Below are 24,925 nucleotides of genomic sequence, written 5' to 3' on the forward strand. Positions count from 1 at the left end.
TAATATAGGTATATGATAAAATTCCAAATCCCACCCTGACCTCCAGGCAGAAAATGGAGCTAGATTATAAGAAGTTGGGTATTTTTTTTTCCTCCTTCCCTTGTGACAAGTTCTGTTGCTTCTACTGCATATGATAAAGATAGCTTCACCAATAATGTGAAGCTGAGGCATGACTGTGACACATGCTCATCAATGTGCCTTAGCAATGTGAGGCTTGGAGTAGCGGTAATGAAACAGCCTTGTGCTTTACTCTGTTGTTTATATAAGCTAGGAGCAGGACAGAGACACTAGAGCTGTCTGCAGACTCAGGAGTATATATCACTGTATTGGTTCATACTTGAAATTTATTATAAGGGTATTCAATAAAGTTTTGCTTTTACAAAAGCAGAAGTTCTTCAAAATAGCGATGACTTAGGCCCTGCAGTCACCAGAACAGGTTTTTATTCACCACAGGCAAGTGCATTGTTAAGCTCCACACATTCCAGCTGGCACCAGTCGGAAAAAATCATTTTGTCTGTAGATAGAACCAAAATCATAATCTTGTAAACACGCAGAACTTCATGATATCATATGTGCTTGTGAAATTGAGATTTGGTTAAGCAAGTGTGCCATATATAGTCAGGGCTAAGAGGGAACATTTTTTTAAAGTTATTTTTGTTATTGTTCAATAGCACATCTGCCTTTTAAAGATGTGCAAGGGGTACACACAGATTGGAGCCCAAGGGCAGGGTTTGAATTAGACTTTGACTTTTGTTTGGGGGTCTGCAAAAAAAATTAAAAATTAAATGGGTTCATTAATTAACATTCCACCTAAGTGAAGGAGCAATCTGATTAGAGACCCCCACGTTATGATTTTCAATTCCTATAGGGAGTTCTTATGGGGGGCTCAAATCTCTTATGGGGGGGGCTCAGCCCCCCTGAGCTCCCCCTTTATTCACACCCTGCCCAAGGAAACACTTAAGTCATGCAAACTGTCATTAGAGATCATTCAGGTGGGTTTGTTCTGTAAAGACAAGGTTCTTTGGGTAAATGTGATATCTTTCGTTTGACCAACTAAATAGTTGGAAAATTTCTTCTTTGCAAGCTATCAGGCACAAGCACCCTTTTTCAGGCAGAGGGAGGGGCACCTGAAGAAGGGCATTTGTACCCGAAAGCTTGCAAAGAGCAATTTTCCCAACTATTTAGTTGGTCTAATAGAAGAGATTGCATCTACCTGAAAGCTTGCAAAGAACAGCTTTTCCAACTGCTTCCCTGGTCTAATAAAAGAGATCACATAGTTTCATAGGTGTTAGGGGTTGGAAGGGACCTTACAGATCACTGGGCCCAGCCCCCCCTGCACCTGGGTCTCCCTTGCCTACATAGGTCCAGACCTGGACACAGGCATGGGCAAACGGGGCAGCTGCCCAGGGCCCGGACAGAAAGGGGGCCTGAAAGTGGTAATTTGTTTCTCCATTGTCCGATTTATTCTTATCATTCTCTTTGGTGGATGTAGCCCCGATACTAAAAGTTCACCCTGGGGCTGGTGCTGCCCGTGTCCTTAGCCCAACAGAGCTACCCGCAAAACAGCAAAGGCACAAAGGCACACGTGTACGCATTCAGATGCCTCCTGAAGGGTAACCCAAGCTGCAAAGATCCAGCTGGGAGGGGACCTTACGTAGCAGTAAAAAACGACGTGCCTTGCTTCTTAACAAAACAAAACAAAGCCGAGGCAAAGGCGTGTGCGAGAAAAGGAAGCAGGGATCCCTCGCCACCCGCTTCCCCATTCACGATGACCCGCACGCAAAACAGAACGAAACAGCTGATGTTGGAAACCAATCACCGCGGCACGCCTGAGAAGCAGCAAAACCCCAGCAGCAGCAGCAGCAGCAGGAGGCAAGGGCCAAAAAAGGGGAGCAGCTGCGGAGAGCATTAGGCGCCTCCTCCTCGTATTTCCTCTCACGCCCACTTCCAAGAGTGGAGGGGTTTTGCTTTCGGCGCCCGTCGCCCGGAGATGAAAAGTTAAAGCTGGGAAAGGAGTTGGCGCCGCGCGGGGTGAGCTGCTGCTTTTGATCTTCGTGTGGTTTTTTTTGGCCGGTGGGGGAGGGGTCGGGGGTCGGTGTGGCCCCCCGCGGGGCGAGGGGGAGGGGACTGAGCGCGACTGGGAGCGGCTGGGAAAACCCAGCGCGAGAGCAGGGGAAGGAGGACGCGGCGCGTGTGACCTGCCAGCGGCAGCGCGCAGGAACCTCCGGGATCTCCGCGTCAGCAGCAGCAGCCTCGGCGCTGTGCACGCATGGCAGTGCGTGTGTGTGTGTGTGTGTGTGTGTGCGCGCGTGCAAGGAGACGGGCCGCTGCAGGGGGGAGCGCGAAGCGCAGCCGGCGGGCCCGGCGCTCCGGGATACCAGCCGCCGGGGGCAGGGCGCAGCGCAGGGACTTACAGCTGCGCGCCCGGCCCGGCTCCGCCGCACTTGTTTTTTGCCCTTTGTCTCTGCCTTCAGGCCCGGGGGGACGGGGGAGCAGCGCCGGCTCGGGGGCTCCTACTACCGCTTCCCGGGGGCTCCCCCGCCCCTCACACGGTCCCAGCCCGGCTCAGGGGCAGGGCCGGGGGCTGACGTGACGTGGACACCCGCACTGACAGGACCCCCCGGGGGGAGGGGCAGGAGGCGGTGGTTGTTGTGGGGGGGAAGAGGGAAGGGACTTTAAAATTTTAGTTTATTTTATTTGATTTTTTTTTTTTGGTTTAAATGCCTGCTTGGAGCGAGGCTGCGCGCTCCAGCCCGCGAGGGAACCCCCTCGGTGACCCCTCCCCCCGCGGTGACCCCGTGCCCCCGCCCCGCCAGGCGAGGGAAGGGGGCGGGGCCGGGAGACCCGATGACGTCACTGCCCCGGCCCGCTTCCTGCAATAGAAAGTGAGAAGGTAAACCCCTCCTGCCCCGCCCCCCTCGGAACTGCCGCGCTCCCCCCCCAACTGCCGCTCCGCGCGGGGGGTCCCCGCGGCTCCGCCCCCTCCGCGGGGGGAGCTCCCTGCGCACAGACGTGTCCTCCCCGCCCCTCCCCCCCGGCATGGCGGGGGCGGGGCCGGGGCAGCCCGGGCCGGGTCATGGTGGCGCTCGGCGCTGCCGGGGCGGGGAGGAGGCGCCGCCGCGCAGGGGTCGGGGTCGCCGCGGTTCCCGGCTGCCGCCATCAGCCGCAGCAGGTTTGCAGCGGGCGGGGGGCAGTTGCCCCGTCCCCCTTTCCCCCCGCGCTGCCTGGGCCGCCCCCGGGGGTGGGGGAGGGGCGGCCGCCGCCGGGGGCGCGGCGCTTTGTTCGGCGCGGCGCTGCGGAGGGGTTTTCCCGGCTCCTCCTCCCGGGCCCCATTCGCAGCTGGTTTTCCCTTCGCAGCTTTGCTCGGCTCCACTACCCGAGCCCAGCAACCCCCTGGCCCGGAGCCCTCGGAGGGAAGGAGCCCTCTCACGTCCCCCCGGCCTCTCACGCTCCTGGGGCAGCTGCTGCCGCCGGGCCGCGGCGCGGGTGGGGCAGGAGGCGGCGGGACGGGCCTGGGGGAGCGGGTCCCGACCGCCTCGCGGGAGGAGCCAAGGGGCGTCCCCGGCCTCTGAGTGGTGCCCCCTGCCCGAGGGATCCCAGCCTCTGTTTGAAGAGGGTGTTTCAAAATTCGTTGTTTGTTTTTTGTGCAATGGAGGTGCTCCCATGGGGGCGGTGACAGAAGTGGGCAGATGAAGCCTTTGGCAGGAGCTTAACAGAGGGCCAGAGGGAGGCTTGGCACTTAGAAGAAGTAGGGTTCCTTGCAGGGGTGCCTTGCTGGGATGGTCCAGGGATCCTGCTGCCATGGCTAGATATTGTGGGGGTTAGATATTTAGCAAATGCTAAATAAATAAATAATGAATATTTATTTATTTAGCAAATGCAGATCTGTAAAGCCAAGCAATAGCCTCCTCCTCAACTGGGTTCAAAGTTATTAATCCACCTCTTAGCCTGTAGAGGGGATGCTCCTAGGGAAGGGCGGCATTGTTTGTATCTCTCCACAAGCGCAGGTTGGTTCAGCGCTGAGGCCCCAGCAGTGATGGTTGGCTGCATAGGGGCCTTGGCCTGCCTTGAACCTGTTTAGCAGGGAGGTGATACTTTTTATTGGACTAACTGTATATGTGGGATAAAGTTAGAGGAGCTTTCTGAGGCTAAGTGCTCTTCCATGCATGGTGGCTGGGCCCAGCTATACAGTTGGTCCAATAAGAGATACCATGGGCCCCCCCCCAAAAAAAGGGAGATACAATGTCTTTTATGAGACTAGCAAAGTAGTTGGAAAAAAGTTCTTTGCAACCTTTCAGACACCAACACCCCATACTGAAGGCTGACCTTTTTGGCCACTGGTATTGCATTCCATGTCACTTAGCTTTTCGAAGCGTGATTTTTCCACCTCCCCCTCAATCACACTACTGGATGTAGTTGCTTTTATCTGGTACTTTATTATCATAACTCTTAGGAAATGGGACAGTCCAGTCCAGTTTTTGTTTCTATAGCCAGTTCTTTCCTTCACACAAAAACAACCATGAGGAACCTTTTAAAAGGAATGGCAACCTGGCATTGTAAATGTACAGCAACTTGCAGGCTGCAGGGGCAGGTGTGGGTAACAAACTCTTGTAAACTGGTTTATTGATTTGCAGTAATGCAAATTGATGATGTCCTTAAAAAATCAATTGGAAATCAAATGCATTATTTGTAATACCTTGAATGATAAAGATTCTACGTGCCTGCATATGCTTGATTTTTCCCCTTTTCATTTGGAGCAGCTCTCTTGCTAATTACACCAATTAAAGGGAAGCTGACAAGTCATGCTTATCTATATTTACTCCTTGTATCTCAGGTTAAGCCTGGTTTTAATACTAACTCACCACTTGTGTAGTTTTTCATTCTTTTCAGTACAAAGATCGGGCTTATAGGAGTCAGTTTCACTTTTCAGTTCCCAAGAGACTGCAGGATACTATTTGTAAACAGCACAGGGAGTTGTAAGAATCCAAACACATTCATATCATTAAACTGTGAGAGTGTTTCTCTAGTCTTCAATTTCTTTTTTTTCTCTTAACGAAACTTGGAAAGAAAATCTGGATCTTGGCACTCCACTGAACCATGTCATTTTAAATATATGGAAAACTTTGCAGGATATTAAAAGGGTTCCAGTTCACATTAGTTGTTCGTATTTGGTAATGGTAATGTTGTTTCTTGCGTGTGGATGGACTGTTGCACAAAAGGCAGGGTTCTGTCACAGCAGGAATACTGCCTATGTGCAAGAAAGTACCAGTTTGGGACCCAATTCATTTGTCTTATGGTAAAGTTTGAAGCAAAGCCATCAGCAGAATCCTGCTGTACTTTGTCACTGCTGCAGGCTCCTGCTGAGGGAACTGTGGAGGTGGAGAGGGTAGGCTTATGCCCTTTCTGACCACCTCCCTTCCTCGTAACTGAAAGTTCATTCCTGAGACTGAGTTGAGTGAAGGGGTTTTTGGTAGGGGAGGCAGGTGGGAAGAGGGAGACAGTTGCAAGTGACAAGTACAACACAGGATGTGATATTTTGAAGGAACTGATAAATGGGAGAATTGTCATTTCTCAGCTTGGCGGTGACATCCTGAGTAACCTTGAGCACAACTTGTCTTATTTTTCCTATCTACAAGATTAAAATGAGGTGTTTGGGGGACTGAAAGAACAGTGGAATAGATTTAATTATACATGATTATTTTGTGTAACAGTTTAGGTTTAAAAATGTTGGGATGAGTATTTCCATATTAACACTGTATGTTTCAACTTTTATCTTAAAAAATTTATTTATTTATTTATTTTAGCACATGGATTAATTGATTTCCTGAGAAGATTTATGGTACTGCTTGCTTCACATTTCTGAGAGGAGAAGGTGGTCTACAAAATTAGAGGAAAATGCCTAGGACAAAACAAATACATCCCAGAAATCTGAGGGGTAAGAAGCTCTTAAGAAAACTCTGTTCCCAGAAAATTTGGAACTGGCGTTAGATTGGTTTTGAATTATCAATTTATTTTTCAAAGTTACTGTCAGAAATTGTTTTATTTGCTAGCTTTGGGAGTAATCCATCAGAAAGCTGTAACTGCAAGAAATTGTTGTAGTTTATGCTTTGGGTAGACTGTTTGTGGAAGTGCTTGATAGAGGCAGAACACTGTGAAAACAATGGAAGGAGTGGTTCTATGCGCCAGAAAGTTTTTAATCTAAAAATACAGAGACAAGGGAGTGGAAGAAAGGATGTAACATATAAGCAACATGATCAGGGTGGTGACAGGTACTTGTCTTAATAGATATTAGCTTAGTAATTTTCTTTCAAGTTAAATGAAGTAAATTCTCCTCTCCTGCACATTCTTCAGTATTTATCATCCCTGTCACCCACTCCCTTGCAGTAATCCCCTGTTTTGGGGTCTTGGGTCCAAGCGTCTACACAGATAAGTTATTAATTTGCTCAATAAATGAAATAAATATGTGGATGACTTTGGGCCCCGGTGTGGTTAGCTCATGCTCAGTGGTCTTCCTTTGAATTCAGTTGCACTAAGGTTAACAGGGCTGTATGTGGGCCTAGGGGTCTGCCCAGCTTGTCAGATTGGAGCCTTAAATGCATAATTAATCTCAGAAGTTGCTTTTGAGGCGGTATTAAAAGAGAGGAAAGTAGCTGGCTTTAAAGGTCAGCTCAGGAGGACTTACACTTTGCTTGAAATATGCTCGTTTCTTGTATGTAACTGTACCCTATATTTTGTGTTTTTTCACAACATATTAAAACTGATGATAAAACCAAAAATACTGGCATAGAAATTCAAGGGCAGATAAAGTACTTCATACTGCTTTCAACTACTCTTAAAAATCAGGTGGGGGGGGATTAAAGTTCATGATGTCCCTTTAGCAGGAAAAGACTGAAAAAAACCCTGAAGTGGGGGCATACTAAGCATCCTATGCCAATTAGTCAGATTTGTGTTTAAAGGGTTTGGGTTTAGAGATGGTGTGTGTGTTTATACATTAATTCATTTCATAGTAACATTTATGCATGAAGGCTTTGTGACCAATGGGACTAAGAATCTCTCTTGCTGATTTACCATATCAGTGTTATTTATGAAGTAGCCCACTGTATCTAATGTGTTTTGTTTAAACCTACAACGCTAATCTTTAAAAAGGGCAGATGTGAAGGGTATTCAGCACCATTTCAAGATGATGGTGGTGGTTTCACTGCTTTTAAAACTGAAGGTTACCACATTCGACTGTGTTTTCTTGTTTTTTCGAGTCTTTTTTGTGCACTTGATCAGAGTCAAAAGGCTGAATTACTCATAGCTGGAGTAAATGTTTTTCAATTAAATACTTAATCTTAGTGACTTATCAAATGATTCTTAATAAGTTTAGTACAATTGCAAGGGTAGAAAATGGCTCCTTATATAGTTTTTTTGAGTAACATGGTATTCATTTAAGTAAATGCGTTTAAAAGGAAAAAGCAAATTAAACTTGGAAGAGTGCAAGCAATGCATTGGAAAGGAATTGAAACCTTTGTGTTGTGGTGTTCCCCATTCAAGTAGCTATTACTTCCCCTTGTAATAGCCATTATTATCAAAGTTTCTAGTCTTCTGTAAGTAACTGAGTCTCTCAATAAATCAAGCTAAGGAATATACAAAGTGTAAAAGAAGTCCAGCATTCTTTTAGAACTTAGGTTGAAATTTATAGTACGTACTGTATTAATAAGTATATGTACCTATGTCGTCTTGGGTTATTAGAAGTGAAGGAAACTTAGTTTAGTCCACCTTTATTATTCAAGGTCAGCTTTTTCTTTTTTTCTACCCAGGTAACAAAGAAAACAAAGATAAAAGTGTAAATTGTTAGATTTTTTTTTTTAAAAAAAAAAGTTTAGTTTTTGCAAGTATTTGCAGGAAATGCCTCCTTTAAAAATATCCATTGGAATTTTAGAAAGGAGAAACTTTTTGTACTGTTTTTCCAAAAGTTTGTTCTCATATATTTAATTTTTTGGTCAAATTAAAGTTTAGAAACTCTTGTTTCTTCAGGAGAGCCTCTAAAAGGAGTCGCTGTGTAATAACCCATGGTAATTAGTCCAGTTAATGATTAAAACTGGAAAAAGAAGTTTATGGACTGCAAGGTTAAACTTCATAACTATTTAATAATCACACTTTTATTGAAGGACATAATATTAAGCTATCTTTACCGTGTTGTAGGGAGAATGCCAGGCATGTTCTTTAAATTGCTCATAGCAACAGTTATATTACATCACTGAGCCTCTGAATCAGGGAATCTCTTCCATGCTACCATGGTGCCCTGGGCTGCCTTGAGATCCTTTCATGGGTGCCATACAGCGTTAGCACTGAAACATGATTCACAGAGTAAACTTAGAGATTTTAAATAGAAATCCATATTTGTGGCCTTTCTAAATTCTTTGCAGCAGAGAAACTGCCTTATTATTTTTCTGTCATCAATATAAGTGTGAAAATTAAGAGCTGGCATTTTCTGAGGAGCACCTTGACTCCATCTAGCAGTGCCTTGGGTGTACTAGTGGTGCCTCGAATCTAAAAGGTTGGGAACCAGTGCTCTAAAGAATACACAAGTGCCATATTTGATTACTCACTTCTCTATTTCAGCTTTGTGATCTGCATGCCTCACAGCAGCCATCTGTCTTTTAGCTCTAACTGGACTTCTTCAGTTGAACAATATTTAACTAGTTAGAAGGATCACCACTGGACAGCTCTTGATACTGTTTTTTTTTCAATGCATCAAGCGTATTCCTGTTATTGAACTCGCACACCAAGCCAGCTTGGGGAGTGAGCAATCACATGCAAGAATATAGCATTTCTGTTGCTTAGTTTTTTTAAAAAAAAGAGGAGTATTTTCAGATCTTTAATACTGGACTTTTCATATCTTGAGTTAACGTTTTACATGTTTTTAAAAAGTTGGTTGATTATAATGTTGAGGAAGTGACATGGTATGCATTTATATTATTTAAAATCGAGGTAGTTGGTGAAACACCCTATAGTTTTTTTTTATGTTGAGGTCACTTTCATTTTACTAATTTAGTATTTTTGAGGTAGTGGGCAGCCATTTGCAGACTAGCAGAGACTCTACAGCACCCTGTGTTGAAGCATAGGTTTCTTTGTATTGTTTTGTTTTTTGTTTTGTGAGGAGACTTTCTTCTCTCTTTTTTGGCATTCCTTTTTTTATTTATAGATGCATCAGTATAGTATGTTACTGGTTTGGTTTTATAGAACCAGAAAAATATAGCAAGAGGACAGGACATGAAAAATACTGCACTCATTCACATACCACACAACCCTAAACAAGATGCACATCTTGTTCTGCCTTCTCAAAACAAAGGAAAAAAGGACCTTTTAGTCCTTAGTTTTTTTAAACAAACTGTCCAGAATTAGCTCCTTGTGTAAAACACTTTCCCTAATTTTCAGTCACTAATTTTGAGGAAAAAGGTGTATATGTGATGTGAATGACTAAGTTATTTAACAAGAATGAGATCATATAGTTATCTTCATGATTATACAGCATTGGCATAACTCTGTTTGTTTTAATGGTGATGGCTTTGTTATACCCAAACAGTTTTAGTAAGGCATCTGCTACAATGTGCTTGTTTTTGTCATTTAATTTCAGAACATTAATTTTGTTCTTCATGAGTCTGTTTAGGATATATTCAAATGTGAAAAATATTACTACTATTTCTCAATGTTTTAGTCAGAGGTCTGAAGTATTTTCAGACCTAAGCTCTGGTCTGGCTAACTGTTGCTGATATATTCAGCACTGGAGATAAGTGAATGAAGTTGAGACAAATTATGTGTTCTTGCATCTCTGAATGGCATGGCTTGGATATGTACACTACCAAAAATATATGATGCCTAACAAAATAAATTCCAAAGGCAGGCCTTGAATTAAACCCAAGTAACCTAGGTTCCTGTTGGATAAACTAGAGGAACAATTCACAAACAATTTTTTCAGCACCTTTTTAGCCTGATGAATGGTCCAGTGGGATATTATGCCTCAGACCAAGAAACATCAGTGCACTAAGCAAGTGTATTGGAGAAAACAGCATGTTTTCCTCTTTAACAAAACAGGAAAAAAGTGAAAATCATTAGGTGGTATACTGTAATTTCTGGGCATCTGAACAGCCCCATTGTCTGTCTTGTTCGGTCTTTGCTACCATCACCATGATTGTAGTTTAATTCACACTGGTGTTTTATTCAGTTAAGTTAGAAAGAACTACTTTATATGAGTTTACCCTGTATATTTACATGGGGCAGACGAGGTTAGCCAGTTGTTACACAGATATAAAAAACATTTTACAGAAGCAGTAATATATTCCCAGAAGTGTGGTTCCACTCACTTTTAACAGTATTTGATTGCACTTGGTTTTGCAGTCACAGGGCTGTGATGATCTACAATGAAAACGGTCTTTGTTTTTTGCTTGCTTAGTTTTGTCATTAATGGCTTTTAAAAACGTACAGCTCATTGTGCCCTGCATTTGTGGACCAGGCAGCGTACAAATATATAACAAGATGTTAAAACACTGTTCAGTTCTAGAAATATGAATTAGCTTCTTAATTTTTTTAAAAGTATGAATTTTAAGTATTGTTAATGCTGTGTCTGCACAGTCAAATATTTTCCAGTTGAAGCAAATGACTATTCTGCCTGTGAAGTTCAACTCCCAATTGAAGTTTTAAGTTTGCATTTGAAATGTGACTGTAATTGGAAGCTGGATATGTTATGCTGTAATCTAAATAGTAAACAGAAGTTTACCGGAAAGCTGGTTTTTCCTTTGACCTCAGGAGAGTTGAACATGTGTTCTGTTAAGTCATGAAACTGTAATTTAGTGGAGGTTCTTTTAGAAAGATTGAAATTAGAAACTTTTTGTAGCATGCAAATCAGCTACTGTGCCAGGCTTGCAAAGCTCAAGTAATGGTATGTTTCAATCAAGTGCTTCATACATATTTTTAGTTAAGAATAAATCATTAAAATATTCTATATTTGTATTTGTGGGTGGGGGAATGAATCATGTTTGGCTTCTGCATCTTGCTACTTTTACTGTCGCATACATATCATTTTGTTTAAAAGTATTTTTGAGGTGCTTTTTCTAGAGTTTGGGTACATTAATTATATTTTAGCCCTACACTGTACTTGTGCGTAAGTGAGAGGTAGGAGAGCATTTCTGAGAACAGTAAGGCAGAGAGCATGAACTGACTTTCTTCTCTCTTGTGCATGCCTATGGCAGAGCCAACAATAGAACTCTAAGCCACTGATCTCTGGTCTTGTGCTTAGCCAGAAGACTGTTCTTTGTGATTTAAGTGTCCATAAATTATACAATATTTGAGGTTTTTAACACCTTAGGTTATGTTTTAACCTTCGGTACTAGTTATGATAAAAAACTCTATGGAATCAGGGAACAGATGATCTAGTGGTTATGGTACAGACCTGAGGCCCAGGAGAGTTATGTTTAGTTTTGTGATCTATGAAAGACTGAAATTAATGAGTTAATAGCTGTCTTTCTCTATTATCTGGAGTGTGGGCATGATGATGCTTAATTTTTTCCACTTTGTATTTGTCTTTTCTTTGTAGATTGTTAAGATCTTTGAGGCAAGCATAATTTCATACTTTGTATAAGTACAGCCCCTAACACAATGGGGCTGAGTTTGATTGGGGTCTCCATTCACTACTGTAATGAAAATGTGTCCAATTGCCTATGAAAACCTGTTAAAAAAGCACAATGTTATTTTGTATTTTGAAAAATGAGATATGCTAGAATTAAAGCCTTAATGTGTGTCCCCTGTATGTATGCATTAGGATGGCTTGTGTTCATGACATTATAAACATCTTTCCACCAAATCCTGTCTCATTCCTTGCTTGAGATGGATGCTACTTCTAAAATGTAACCTTTGCCTAGTGAATCAGACTGCCTTGTGTTTGACTTCTGCATCAGTGGTTTCAGAAGTGGGAAATTACATAGGGAATTGTCAGGGGACTGTATGAGGGAAGTGGATGGCCTTGTGGTTAAAGCAGTTGAATGCTGGCCTAAAGATTTGATTTCTTCCTTCTGCCTCTTGAGTTTCCTTGTGATGCTGAGCAAGTCTCTTGGACCAAACTTTTCATAGTAGGCCATTAATTGTGTTTCTCATTTGTTCATGTACTCCAGCTGAGATGCTGTGGAGAAGTCTGAAGTTATCCCAAGTGTAGCTGATCAATTGGAATTATGATTTGGGCACAAAATAGAATAGATTTACTAAATATTCTGAAAAATCCAGCCTTAGGGGACTCAGACTGGGGAGCCATAACTAGTTAACACTTAACAGTTTTGTAATCTCTGTGCCTTACTTGCCCCTCTCTAAAGCACAGATGACAGTTGCACATCAGCTCATTGGGGGCTTATGAAGACAAATTCAGTAATGTTTGTGAAGAACTCAGGTACTACAGTGAAAGCACCGTGTACCATTGATGAAAAAATTAATAACTTTTTCATTCAGCATAGGATGTGCTATAAATAAGGCTTGGAGCGCAGATCATCCTGTGTATCAAATTCATTTGCATAAACAACTTTAATTTTGGCATTCACTAATGTTTGAGTGCTCTACCTTATGTGAGCAATACATTGAAAGTATTAAGATTGCAGTATCATAGCCTTTAAAAAAGGAAATGGAAAAACAAGCCGTTCTGCTATGTTGAACCAGACTGTTCCCTGAAGTGTTATTCACATTGGGATTGCTAGAAATGTATAGCACAGGCTTCTATCTGAAGGAACAGCTAGAGAGGGATGAGACCTTGTTTCTTGTTGGTGAGCTTAACAGCTAGTTATTTGTTTTCAGTGTTTAAATTAGGGAAACCTAGTTTAGTTCCCGGTTTTTTAGATGAGTGTTTTGATTTGTTTTAAAGCCTTCTGCCTATTCCAGTGCCTGACTATGTCTCTCCTCCTCTCGCTCCACATGCATGAACCCTGGCTCCTGTATCCTTCCTTGCCCTATCTCTTCCCCCTGTTCCTAACCACTCTGCGTGAAGTCAGAAGCTTCCTTCTGGCTGAGAACCTTGAACAGAGGAGACAGTTTGCCTGATCTTAATTCTTTTGATTGGCACTGTGGAATGATCATGCACTACCAAGGAGAAATTGATGGGAAAATCCTGGTCTAGCCCTTGCACTTCTGCATGTGGAAGTTGCGTGTAGCATGCTCAGAAAGAGGCTTTTTTTGGCTAATAAGGTCTTTCTCCTGAGCACGTGCAAGCTACAGTTTTTGTGGGGGTGGAAAGTTGTTGTTGTTGTTTTTTGTTTTTCCTGGGGCCAGGTTAAGTTAAAGCACATTTTATGCTGAGCCAGCAAAAAGCCAGTTCCTGATTCATGTGTGTCAAGTTTTGCTGTAAATTGTGGAGTCCTTTAGAGCTTCTAATTAAGTGGTTGTAAGAATTTTTAACCTTTGGGGAAGATGCTTTGTTTTACTAAACTTAATTCTCAGGAAAAAACCCCCACAGGTTTTAACTGGAACTTAATGCAACAACAGAATAACAGCTTCAGGTAGAAACCTAGCATGGAAAATTTCAGTTAGAAACTTGACAGTTATGAGCAATTAAAAACCTATAGTAGAATGGGTTGGGTAGCTTTGAGTAGAGCTCTCACAGTGCTATCTTTGAGTGTGTGTGCAATTCATATAAATTGCAGGGGGCAGGGTGGCATGGGCACTAACGTGCATGGTTGCCAGCCCAGAAGTCGCAAGTTTAAGGCCATAGCAAAAAGTGTTCACTGCGCAACCCTGTCAGATTCCAGCAAATCTGCAAATTCTGCTAAGCTGTCACAAGGACACAAGAAGAGAAGGATATAAATTATACATGCATGCGCTAACTAACAAGAGAAGAATGTAATACAGTCTAATACAATCTAATGTTTATAGGCAATGGAGGAGGTGGATGTTTGAATGAGACTTTAAAATATTATGGGGGAGATGTAGGTTAAAAAACGAGTAGTCCAGACTGTAAAGAAGTCTCTTGTTTCTCATTCTCAGTTTAAACTCAGGATAAATGAGCAAATTTACCACTGTAACAGTAACTAAAAGACCTGGGGCCTAACTTTTATGACTTCATGGAAGAAAAAAAGAATAGCTGCGAACGAGGCTTTGGAAGTACTTTTGAACCATGTGAAGTTATCTGAGAGTAGGGTCAAGAAGCGGTTGCTGCTTATATATGTAAGGAGCAGTGTGATAGAATTCAGCATATGTTGAAATCTGGAGATCTGAGAATTGTGGAGGCCAACCAGAAGAGAGTTATTGGAGAAAATGAAAGCACAAATGAGGATTTCAGTAGAAGTTCTATCAGTAGTTCTGTTAGAACAAAGAGTTTGCTCTGTGATCAAAATTAATTCGTTAAGCCTCTGTGCCCAAGAAAACATTGCCTTGCATTTTATGACAATTCAGTAAATTTTTATTAGAAGGTTTAAAAGAAAATGGTCTAGCATAATACAGATGAAATGCTAGTTTAATAAAGATGTTTTTATGCTCACAATTCAAATAGTTTCTATTTTAGCAGCTAGTTGATATATGACCTAATTATGTTGGTATTTTGGGGAAAAATGTTATGTGAAAAGTAGCCACTATAAATGTGTAGCCATTAGTATTTATCATGTAAATAACGAAGTACCCAGTAGAGTAAAACATCTGCCTGGAAACCTCTATTGAATATTATGAGTGTCTGTACTTAACATCTTTATGAAAAATAGCTAAGGTTTGTGGTCTCAACTGTTCCCTAACGGAAGGTCTTTTTTTCCTACTTTATGTTGGCTTTGTAGTTTTCTATTACATGTGAAGCCAATGATCTGAATGAAGGTGAGTAAATTTGCAGATGAAGTGTAGACTTAGTCTATTGAACTGTCCGTTTGCACCTAGCTTAGTGTATTATTTTGTGTAGTTTCTGTGGTACCTAGCTTCAGCAGTTGCTGAGCACCATTTTATTATTTAAAAAACTTGTGACTTGTTTTTAACTATTGCAAACTTTATTCATTTAATACTTTTTTTTAATGTGCTGCCTGCTGAAAAGAAATTAGTTTAGATGTCAAAATTATGATGCCCAGAAGGTGTTAATTTGCAATGTAATTGTCTTGTGCTGAGAACACAGATTTATGCTGCTTTTTCCACCCCTACCCCCAAAAAAATTAGTTAGGAAAATCCTTGTTTAGATGATAAAACAATATGTGTATGTATACAGTATTCCCCACAGATACATGTGTGCAATACTCGTGTATGCTCTGTGATACAGCTTTTGTCTGATATAACACACAAAACACTAGCTGGGGAAATTAAAACCATTTTGATTTAACAGTAGCCCCACTTTGAACTCATCACAAAATTTCTTCCAGCATAGTTGTATATAGTCAAGAGCCTAAATAAATGAATATTTTTTCACATTCTACATTTTTATATTTATTACATTTTAAACATAGTAACCTTCATTTGAGATTCTTCCAGCGTTCAAAGAATTTGATTTTCCTTTGAGTTTACTAATGTGAAAAATGTTTAAAGTATTTTTCTGCTCTGAAATGTTAAAGGGAATTTCCAGAGCTGTTGTTTTTTCAAAGAGCTTGTTTTGCTAATCTAGTAATTAAAAACAACAACAACAAAAACCAAACAAACCCATATGGGTGATTTCTTTTAGAGGAGTTTTGACTCTTACATATTTAAAAAAAAAAAAAAAAAAGGGAAAATAAAGATTTGAACTGCTGTTGTAGATGGTTGATCTCAAGGTTTAATAAATAAAAAATGGATGAATAATAAGTCTGAAGTACTGAACAAATTGATCTTGGGAGAACGCAGTATTTTTCTCTTGTATTCATTCCTTAAATATATTATTCAGAATATTTCCAGTTTTTAAAAGTAAGAGCAGGCCAGGTATTTGGAATCGTCAGACACATTTGTGGGAGGAAATGGGGAAGCTCTTGTTTAGGTTACTGCTAAACAAGTAGGAGACACTCTTTGTCTTGTAAAATATTTTAAATGTACTTTAAATTTCATGTGGAATGATTGGCTCAGTGTATGAGTTGACTTCAGTAATTCTTTATGAAAGTAATGTAACCAGGGAAGTCTGTTAATAATACTGCACAGTGCCATGGAGAGTGGAGTTGTGTTTTTTTTAATATTAAATGCAAGAGCACTGTTTATTTGGAAATCCAGGCTGCAGTGTGTTCGAGTCCTGCTCTTTATACTCCAATAATAACTGATTACTGGATTTAACAAGCTGCTCAAATTTTTTATGTTTATTTCCTTGAAAAGTGATGCCTAGTGGTTTAAACAGTTGACAGACATTATTCTTTTGTAAACAAAAGTATAGCTTTTACCATAAAAAGTACATGACTGTAGTCAGTTCCACCTTTGTATGGTCCAGTGCAGGCCTGTTGGGCTGAAATTGCACGGTGAAAGATCTGGGGAGGAAACATTAGTGTTGTGGTATTATCCTATATCCATAATATAGTTACCAACAGCTATAAAACGTGTGTGTGTGTGTTTAGTTGTATATGACATTGGATGAGCCCTACCAGAAGTAGTCATGGAATGACCTATCTGTACAGCATGTTTCCCTCTTGATTCTGGTTGGCTTTGGTGGTATGGAAAGTGGTATACACTAATGCTGAGTACTGTTGTCTTAACTAGTGAGCTGTATCAAATTGGAAGGGAGGTCAGATGGTTGCATTAAGTTCTAGAAATGCTGGTGGCAGAGCCAGTTACTCTACGAAACCAAAAATGGTGTTACAATGTTTTCTAAATATTTTGAAACTATGCCCCTACCTGTTCAGTATTACCAGTGACCTTGTCTAGTGTGGAGTAATATGTGTCTACAGAGGAAGGTATGTAGAATTTTTTCCTCTTTTTTTTTTTTTTTTTTTTCCTAGAGTATTTTCCACAGAGGAGCTTTTGTTTCATCTGTCCAACAAACAAAACAAAACTCCAAAACAGCTCCCCGTATTAGTTGCTACAGTTTTTGGACTCTGAGAAAATGTTTAGTTTCATCTTAAATAGAATGAGATCGGGGTGACATGTAGAGGGTGCATACAGCATGTGCACCCCCTGCGTGATTGCCCCTGGCTGCCGCCACTGCCAGTGGCACCTGCGGGTGGCCACCGCCCTGTGGTTGGTGCTCGCTTCCCCCCCTGCTGACAGTGCCGGTGGTGCCTGTGGGAGCTCCCTGTTTATTGCTGCCAGCGCAGCTGTTCCCCCCTGCAGCCGCCAGGGGCACATGCCATTCATGAATGGGATCAGCCTCTGAGAAAGAGGTAGAACAAGAACCAGGCATAGTTAATGTTTCTAAAATTCCAGTATAATAAAAGGCTCTGTCTGTCTGTCCATAATGCTTCTGGCCAACTGAACATGTGCTGCCGAGAGAGCAGGCAATGATTGGCTGGGGTGTGTGGCTGTCCGAGCAGTGGGGCTTCCCTCCTGCCTGAAGGCAAAATGGGATCATGGTGGTGGCACCCCCCATTGTCCAGCTTGGACAGCCTGCAGGGAGGGGGAGGTGGTGGGCAGGGACAGAGGGGAGGCCTGCAGACGCAGTCCAGGTGGACCCAAAGTGGTGGGGGGGGTGGGGCCGGACCCGAAATGACTGGGTGGGGGGAGAAGGAGAGGAGCGAGGTTGGACCAAGGGGGGAACAGGGTCAGACCAAAGTGGCGGGAGGGAGGAAGCAGGGTCAGACTGAAAGGGGTGGTGGGGGAGAGAACAGGGTTGGACTGAAGCATGGTGGGGGGAGAGTGGTGTTGGACTGAAGTGGCGGGGGGAAGGGGGAGAGTGGGGCCAGACTGAAGCGGTGGGGTAGGGTCTGGATTGAAGCAGCGGGGGTGGGGGGAGCGGGGACAGGGCTGCACCTGAAGTGGTGGTGGGGAGGGAGGGGGGAGCTGGGCTAGACCCAAAGTGGTGGGGCATGGTGGGGATAGTATGGGGCTGGGCAGGGGGGGTTGGGGTGGGGGGTTGGGTGTGGGGCTCCTCCCCAGTCATTCTTGATGGGCAATTTGCTAGTCTATCAGAACAGTGTTTTCATAACTTTCTATTTCTTTTTTGATCTATATAATGAGCTGTATGAGTTTTCCTTAACTATTACAGTTACTTGTTGCTGGGAAATAAAATCTCAGGGGTACCTTTCTCTGTGGCGATGCGTTACTAACTAGCTTAGCCAAAAATCTGCGGAGTTTTATTTTACAATGTTCTCCTTTCTTTTTAACTAAGTGTGGTATCTTGGGCACACTTGCATAACAACTACATATATAACTTTGTGTGTATATGTATATATGTAATTTTTTAAAATTAAATGTGGTTGTTTTGTAAGTGTGGACATGTGCATGCGCCATTGTACAAATACATTTTGCTTTCTTCCTTCCTCTGAGATTTAATGCAGTAGCGATGTGACCTAACTCAGTGATATAACTTTGATATATAGTAGGAATTATTACTACATTTTGAGTGCATAATAGATTTCTTTTTCCTCAAATTTAATAAATTATAATTTATTGCCAGCTTTGTGTGTGTGGGGGGGTGGGTTATAAATATTCACGATCCTTTAAAACAACATTTCAGATTAGCATCACAGTTGAATTTGAGCATGTTTGTTATTTACTGTTGTGCCTGAGAGTTTTGATTGTGGGGCAGGAACCTTTTTTGCACTGGGTGCAGCATAGGCCTGCAACAGAAAGATTATCCATGCCCCCAGAGAGCTTGCCATGTAACTGCTGGCTGATTATTATTTTTAAATTTTGATCTGCACTCCTAGTAAAAGTTGAATCTTCCATTTTTTTTCAGTGCCTGTAGCTGTTACTAATCGTGGGTTAGAAGCACCAAGATTTGTGTGCAGGTTCATGTAATTCCATTCTTATTTTGTTGGCTCTGTGCTTCTTATACTTTTACTGACACTTACTGACACCGTTACTCTTTCGTACACTCTCATTTTAGAAGTATTTGTAAAGTTAATTCTGAGATGTCGTATCCATATTTGCAGTATTTTTCCTAACATTCTTTTGCATGGGTGTACTTTTATGCACATGGCAAGGCAAAATAAGTCTGGTAGGAACAGGGAGGGATGGGCAGTGTCTGGAAATTCCTGGTAGTTTTAATGAGAGGTTTGCACTAAGATCAAGGACAGAATATGGCCTTTATGTAGAAACTATACTTTTAATTGAGATTTATTTTTGTTTCATGTTCTCTGCATCTTTTTTTCAAAGTATGTATTTTCATAATCAAGGCCACTGCTGTATTTGCCCCTTGTTCCTTTTCCTTTCCAACCTGTCTTCTGTTTTTCACCCTCTCTCATCTCTGTCTGTTCTTTCTCTGATTTTTATGCAGTAACTTCCAGTTCCCTTCTCCCTGTGGGCACTGTCTACTCTTTTCCTGTTCTGTCAGCTAAAGTGATTGGCATTGTTGGTTTAATGGGCATCTAGTAAACAGGAAAATCCGTTGTGCCTGTTTATATATCCTTCAAAAATTGTTTTAGTTCTTAGAAAATTTACTAGAGTAAGTCTCATTATGTGGTCTGTCCTCCTTTAGAATATGAGATATGCACATTGGTTATTCATATAGATTTTCATATTTTTATTTTATACATGGTTACTTTCCACATAAAATAATACTTAACTTGTCTGGTAATTAAATTTATTAAAGATCTTGTTGAAAAAACAAAGGAATAAGCCAGGAATAACATGGCTGTAAAATATTTGGAGAAAGTAGGACAAGTAACCAACCAGATAACAGCATGCTATGTTAAGAACTATAATTCAAAGGCCTGTGGAGTGAAATCTGTAACTTGCTCAAGAGGCAACAAGGAATTCATCTTCACTATAGCTCAAAGTTAAATTAATTATTCTCAGTTTGTACATATAGAAGCTAATTTATTTGGAGGAAAGAAAAGAGCAAATATGTATATGGATGCATTTAAAATATATGTGTAGATAGACATCTACTAAACATGCTTATTTGGATGTATAAGTTAACAATGACTGATTTTCAAAATACAATTATGTTTGTTTAGTTTATGTAACACTTATTTATTTTTTCCTTCTTGTGAATTATTTTAGTTCTGACAGTTTCTGTTTGTATGTGCAGAATATCTGATCTTTTAAAGTACTGACCAGTTAAATACCACATTTATGTGCCTGCATTATAAATTTGCTCCTATTAAAAGTTCTGTCTCTAATGCTTATAGTTGACTTTATACAGAAGAGAGGACGTGTTAGATTTGGGTGCCCCTGTGTCTGACAGCCTTCATTTCTTTGATAGGATTGTGTTAGAGTGAAGTCGGGCAGTCTAGATATTTTTCTAGTGAACCATGTTGAGTGTATTTGGCTCAGCATTAAAAGCTTCTAGATGTTTAATTTTTTTTCAGCTGAGAATTCAAACTTTGCACAGCATTAACAATAATGAGTAACATGTTTGTCCTGTGTGTTTGAAGATTTTAAGTTTTAATGAGATCTAAAACCCCCCAGATACAGGTTGCACCCTGAAAGTTAATGCTTTATTGGCAGAAAATAAAACCTTTAAAAAGGAGTTTGAGTGGGCAGTGTTCCCCAGAACTGAGTTCTGGTTAATCATGTTTTCTTTTTTCTTCCTCTGTTTTAAAAACAAAAATTATGGACGCTTAGAATCTTTCTGGTCTGAGGAAAGGGACCAAAAAGAAGAAATATTCTTCTTATAATATGAGCAAATTGAAAGGGCTTATTTAGATACAGAACCATGTACTTGTACCTGCAAGTTAATTTGAACGCTATGATTCTAGTAAACACTGACGTAAATGTGTCTCTTGAGCCAGTACTTTAACTAATCAGTTTTTTCTCCATCAGGCTTTAAAAACACAGTTTTGGCAACAGTAACTAAGACAAAAAGTGTAAAGGAGAACCTCCATTAAATAGAGGGAAGGTTGTAAGCATTTTTGATTAGTTAGATTTGCATTCCACCTTTAAATGTTTATGCATTGAAAAACTGCTTCTTAGAATCTTAAAAATGCAGTGCAGAAACATTTGTGCTTTGTCACCCAAATCTGGCTATAACGTTAGGTTTAGCTGACATGCTGAATGCACTTGTTCACTTTGAAGCCGTACTTCCATTGCTATAGTCACATCCACATCTACCAATGCAGCTGCCACTTCAGACGACACTTGTGGGGTTTTCTACATGATATTTCCAGATTGTCTTCCTTCTTTTAAAAGCGAAGACCTCACAAATGTTTTTAAAGGTCCCAGGGTATTTTGGTCTACTCTGTAGCTTATTCACATCGTGCAGTTAATCCTTATGACCATAAAAATATCTACATCCCTCTTGGTTGTATGTCCAGGCTTCATTAAAGGCTGGTTCAACAGAAAGGTTGGCCTGCAGGGTAAGCATATAATAAAAAATGAAGATATGACAGATCTGTGGCTAGAGGTAGTAGACCTGACACAAGGATATGGAAAATCTATGCAACAGGGATATAGTATCAAAACAAACTCAGTAGAGAGGCAAGAAGAATTTGTCACCCCCTGCTACTCCTTTCCCCCCACCCCCCAGTATTTTGTTTAATAATTGTTCCATGTATCTTTTTTTTTTTCTTGGTAAACTTACTCACTCTAGGAGGAAGTTATATAAGGTCACTATACAGCTCACCAGAGATTTTTGGATTAAAAGGTGGACTTTGGAAGCTAATATCAATATAGTGAAGGCATCATGAGGAGGGACAGTGAGAAAAGTCATAGCTCCTCTTCTGTTAACATTGAAATAAGACCACAAAAGCGGGGGGAGGGTTTTTTTTGTTGGTTGGTTGTTTTGTCACCCATAACGCCTTGATAACTACTACTTTGTTTTCTTTTTCCAACTTGCCTCAATACTGTCTACTTCATCCTACTTTGGTCTTTCAACAACAGTTACTTTTCTTCCCTGCTCAAAGTGATTTTGGAACCCTTATTTTTCTGGTATTCTCCAACATATTCATTTTTGTCGTATTGACCTTGATATGCCTGACCGAGCTTTGGATGAATCTTTCCTTATAGCTTACAGAAGTGCAAAGTTTTCTCTGTGTATTAATACCATTTTAGGTGGACAGGAGAAGATGGATAACGAATGGTTCAAGAGCTGTGAAGATACCACAGATAAGTGGTAGACAATAAATGCAGCCAGGCAGTAGGGAAGACTTAAGCTGCTGTACCCTGAGGAAAATTGATCCTGTCATGCTGGTATCTTGGTGGTTTTTTTTTTTTTTTTGAACCTCACCTTTCAAACCAGTCACTGCCAGCTGATTAGCCATGCAAATTGCATCTTTGTGGCCATAACTCAAGGTATTTTCCAGGCTGCTTTTTGTCCTATCATGTCTGGTGCACATTCTGCTCTACGCTGTTGCATGTGATCATCTCGTTGGAAAGTCATGCATGCCAGTTAGTTTTCCCGCATTTCTTCTGAAGGAAACTAAGAAAAATCTTAGTTCGCCTGGGCTGAACTAAAAATTGAATCCTATGTTTTTTCATCATTCTTGATGTACTTGGGAATGGATATAGTTCAGTGGTACCTACCATGGCAGGCCCTGTGGGCTGGCTAGATGAGGGACATGGGGTTGGTGGGTCCATGGGTGGCTCTGTGTCTGGGGCAGCTATGACACGTGGGTTAGAACCAGTTAGTGCTGTGCCAGTGGTGCTGGTGGCTATTCTGGTGCCTCCTCCCACAAAAGCAGCACCTGGAGTTGCTGCCCCATTTACCCCCACCACCCTCCTTATGCTACTGTCACTTCCCATGGGTCTAGAAATTTGGTGGTTGGGGAAGCATTGGTATCATCAGTTGCAATTAAGACTGCCACTGCTCCTCTGCCACCAAGTTTCTGGAGCCCTACATGTGGGATGAACACTGTTTCACAGGCTGGATCTGGTCTGATGTAGTTAAATATTAACATTTTATCATCCTACTCTCTGAAAAGAAATGGAGCGCTAGGGTCTCCATCAATGAAGATAATATCTCTGACTTGATTCTTAGTTGGGGTTTCCAGCCAAGCTCGTCCCAGCAGTGTGGTCCACACTCTGCATGGGGCGAGCCCCACCTGGGCCAGCCTTTGCTGCTGCACTCCTACCCGCGCCTGCTGGCTTGGCCTCAACCTTGGCCAGCGTGCAGCTTCTGGTGGGGCCTAGTGTGGCTATAACTGGCTGGGTGCTACTCTGCTCCCTTTGCCTCCAGCAGGATCTGTGTGGCTGAAGCTTCCCTTCCACCCACCCCGAGCACTGCAGTAAGGGCAGGAGTGGGGGAAGCTGCTGCTGGAGGGGAGGAGAGCAGAGCAGCTCCTGGCTGGCTGCAGCCCCACTGGAAGTTGCATGTGCTAGCCAGGGCTAGTGGGGCTGTTCTGCTCCTGTTGCCTCCAGCGTTGGCAGCTTGTTCTGTTCCTACCCCTGCTGTGTTGCTCCAGGTGGGCCGGGGGGGTAGGGGGAAAGCTTCAGCCAGGTGGCTCCTGCCACAGTGGTTAGGGCTCTGGCTTCAGCTTCTACCTGCTTTGCTCACCTGCTTTGCAAGGCATCTGGGAGCCTGGCAGCTGGAGCCTGGTGCACTAAGACAAGAGTTGCCCGGCTGATGTCCCTCTTGGAGCAGTGCAGTAGGGGCAGGAGTAAGAGGAGGATCCACAGCTGGAGGTGAGGGAAACAGAACAGCCCCGGTGGCTCTGGCCAGCATGTACAGCTTCCAGTGAGGCTTCTTCTGGTGTGGTTGCAGCTGGCTGCTTACTGACTGCTCCCCTTGTCTCTAGCTGCAGCTTTTCTTCTTGCTCGTGCCCCTGCTGCGCTGTTTTGGATGGGTGGGCAGGAAGCTTCTGCCAGGGGGCAGCTGTGGGCCAGATCTGGTGTGCAGGCTATATTTTACTCACCTCTGTGTTTATGCAAACGCTCGTTTTGCAGAGTATGCCATATTCCTCACCTGGGCTATGTGAAGAAGGCATGTTTTACCACTGAGTAAGAGCACCTGTAAGCAGGCCCTCTCAGAGGTTGAGAGAGACCTGGGCCATTTCCATTTTTTGAGACTCCCGGCATCTTAAAAAAATATTAATTCATAGTGCACTACCGGCGATGTGGCCTGGTAACGGGACACAAGTTTAAAGTTGTATGATGAATGTCGTCTTCTTTCAATCCTGTCAGTGTATCTTGGTGTCTGTATGTATAACTTCATTTGGAGATGATGTCAAAAATCCCCAATAGGCCCTGCCTGTAAGGAAATAAGTTTTTTCTTTTTACAGGTTAAGTCCGTGTGTGTGTGTGTGTGTGTGCGCGCGCGCGCGCGCCCCCAATATTGTATGATTTATTTAATACATTATTAATTTTGCACTCTTGTAAAGTGTGTTAAGAATCTAGATACAGTATTAGGAAATGCTGACCTTAATAAAAAGATTCCCAGGAAAGAGCAAAGGATTTTTCAAAAGGAGAATCCAAAAGAACACTTTCTCTTCTGAAGCTAATACAGATTGTCACAGTAAAGCTGTTTTTAGTCCTTTTTTTTTTCAAAGTCTGTTTATATTAATTCCATACATCATTAAAAGTCATTCTATAATACCTGCTTAGATGCTTCTGTTTCTGAAATGATATTTTGGGGGAATTATACTGAAGTGTGAATTACTATTTGGTTATGCTTATGTATAAAAGATGTGATTTTGTTTCTGTTTAGAAATGTTTACTCTCATTCCTTCCCCAATAATAAGGCAATACTGTCTGAAGTACAAATCTATGATGATTTGTGTATGTTAATATAAAGGTGGTTATCAGTTTAAGTTTGTTGTAGGTACTTGGATAAAGCTACCAGACAAGGAAAATTTTATGAAAATACTTAACTAACCAATACAAATAGGTCATGCACATTGAAAGGAAGAGATGAGCAAACTTGTAGGCTAACTGAGACTTTTTCTTGGCTGTTTTTTAAAAAAAATTTTATTATCCCTTTCTCTCTTATATAACATCCATGGAAATAATTTTATAT

The 24,925-nt window shown here is 41.8% G+C and overlaps 1 protein-coding gene across 4 annotated transcripts in view; it reads left to right on the forward strand.

The window, feature by feature from the left end:
- The first annotated feature begins 1,128 nt into the window (after positions 1-1,128).
- The window catches only part of HIVEP1 (HIVEP zinc finger 1), a 187,912-nt gene continuing 164,115 nt past the window's right edge, over positions 1,129-24,925 (forward strand). The window contains exons 1-2 of one of the 4 annotated variants that reach the window (XM_090039205.1): positions 1,129-2,031; positions 5,805-5,935. In XM_090039205.1, the coding sequence (XP_089895331.1) occupies positions 5,896-5,935 (40 nt within the window). In that variant the 5' untranslated portion in view covers positions 1,129-2,031; positions 5,805-5,895. Of the gene's footprint in view, positions 2,032-2,162; positions 2,276-2,757; positions 2,894-2,984; positions 3,173-5,804; positions 5,936-24,925 lie in introns of those variants that run through there. The other 3 variants (XM_090039206.1, XM_090039203.1, XM_090039204.1) reach the window with 3 other exon arrangements.

The sequence above is a fragment of the Crocodylus siamensis genome, chromosome 3 (genome assembly GCF_052110815.1).
Source record: "Crocodylus siamensis isolate JL-2025a chromosome 3, ASM5211081v1, whole genome shotgun sequence".
In the NCBI taxonomy this organism is placed as follows: Eukaryota; Metazoa; Chordata; order Crocodylia; family Crocodylidae; genus Crocodylus; species Crocodylus siamensis.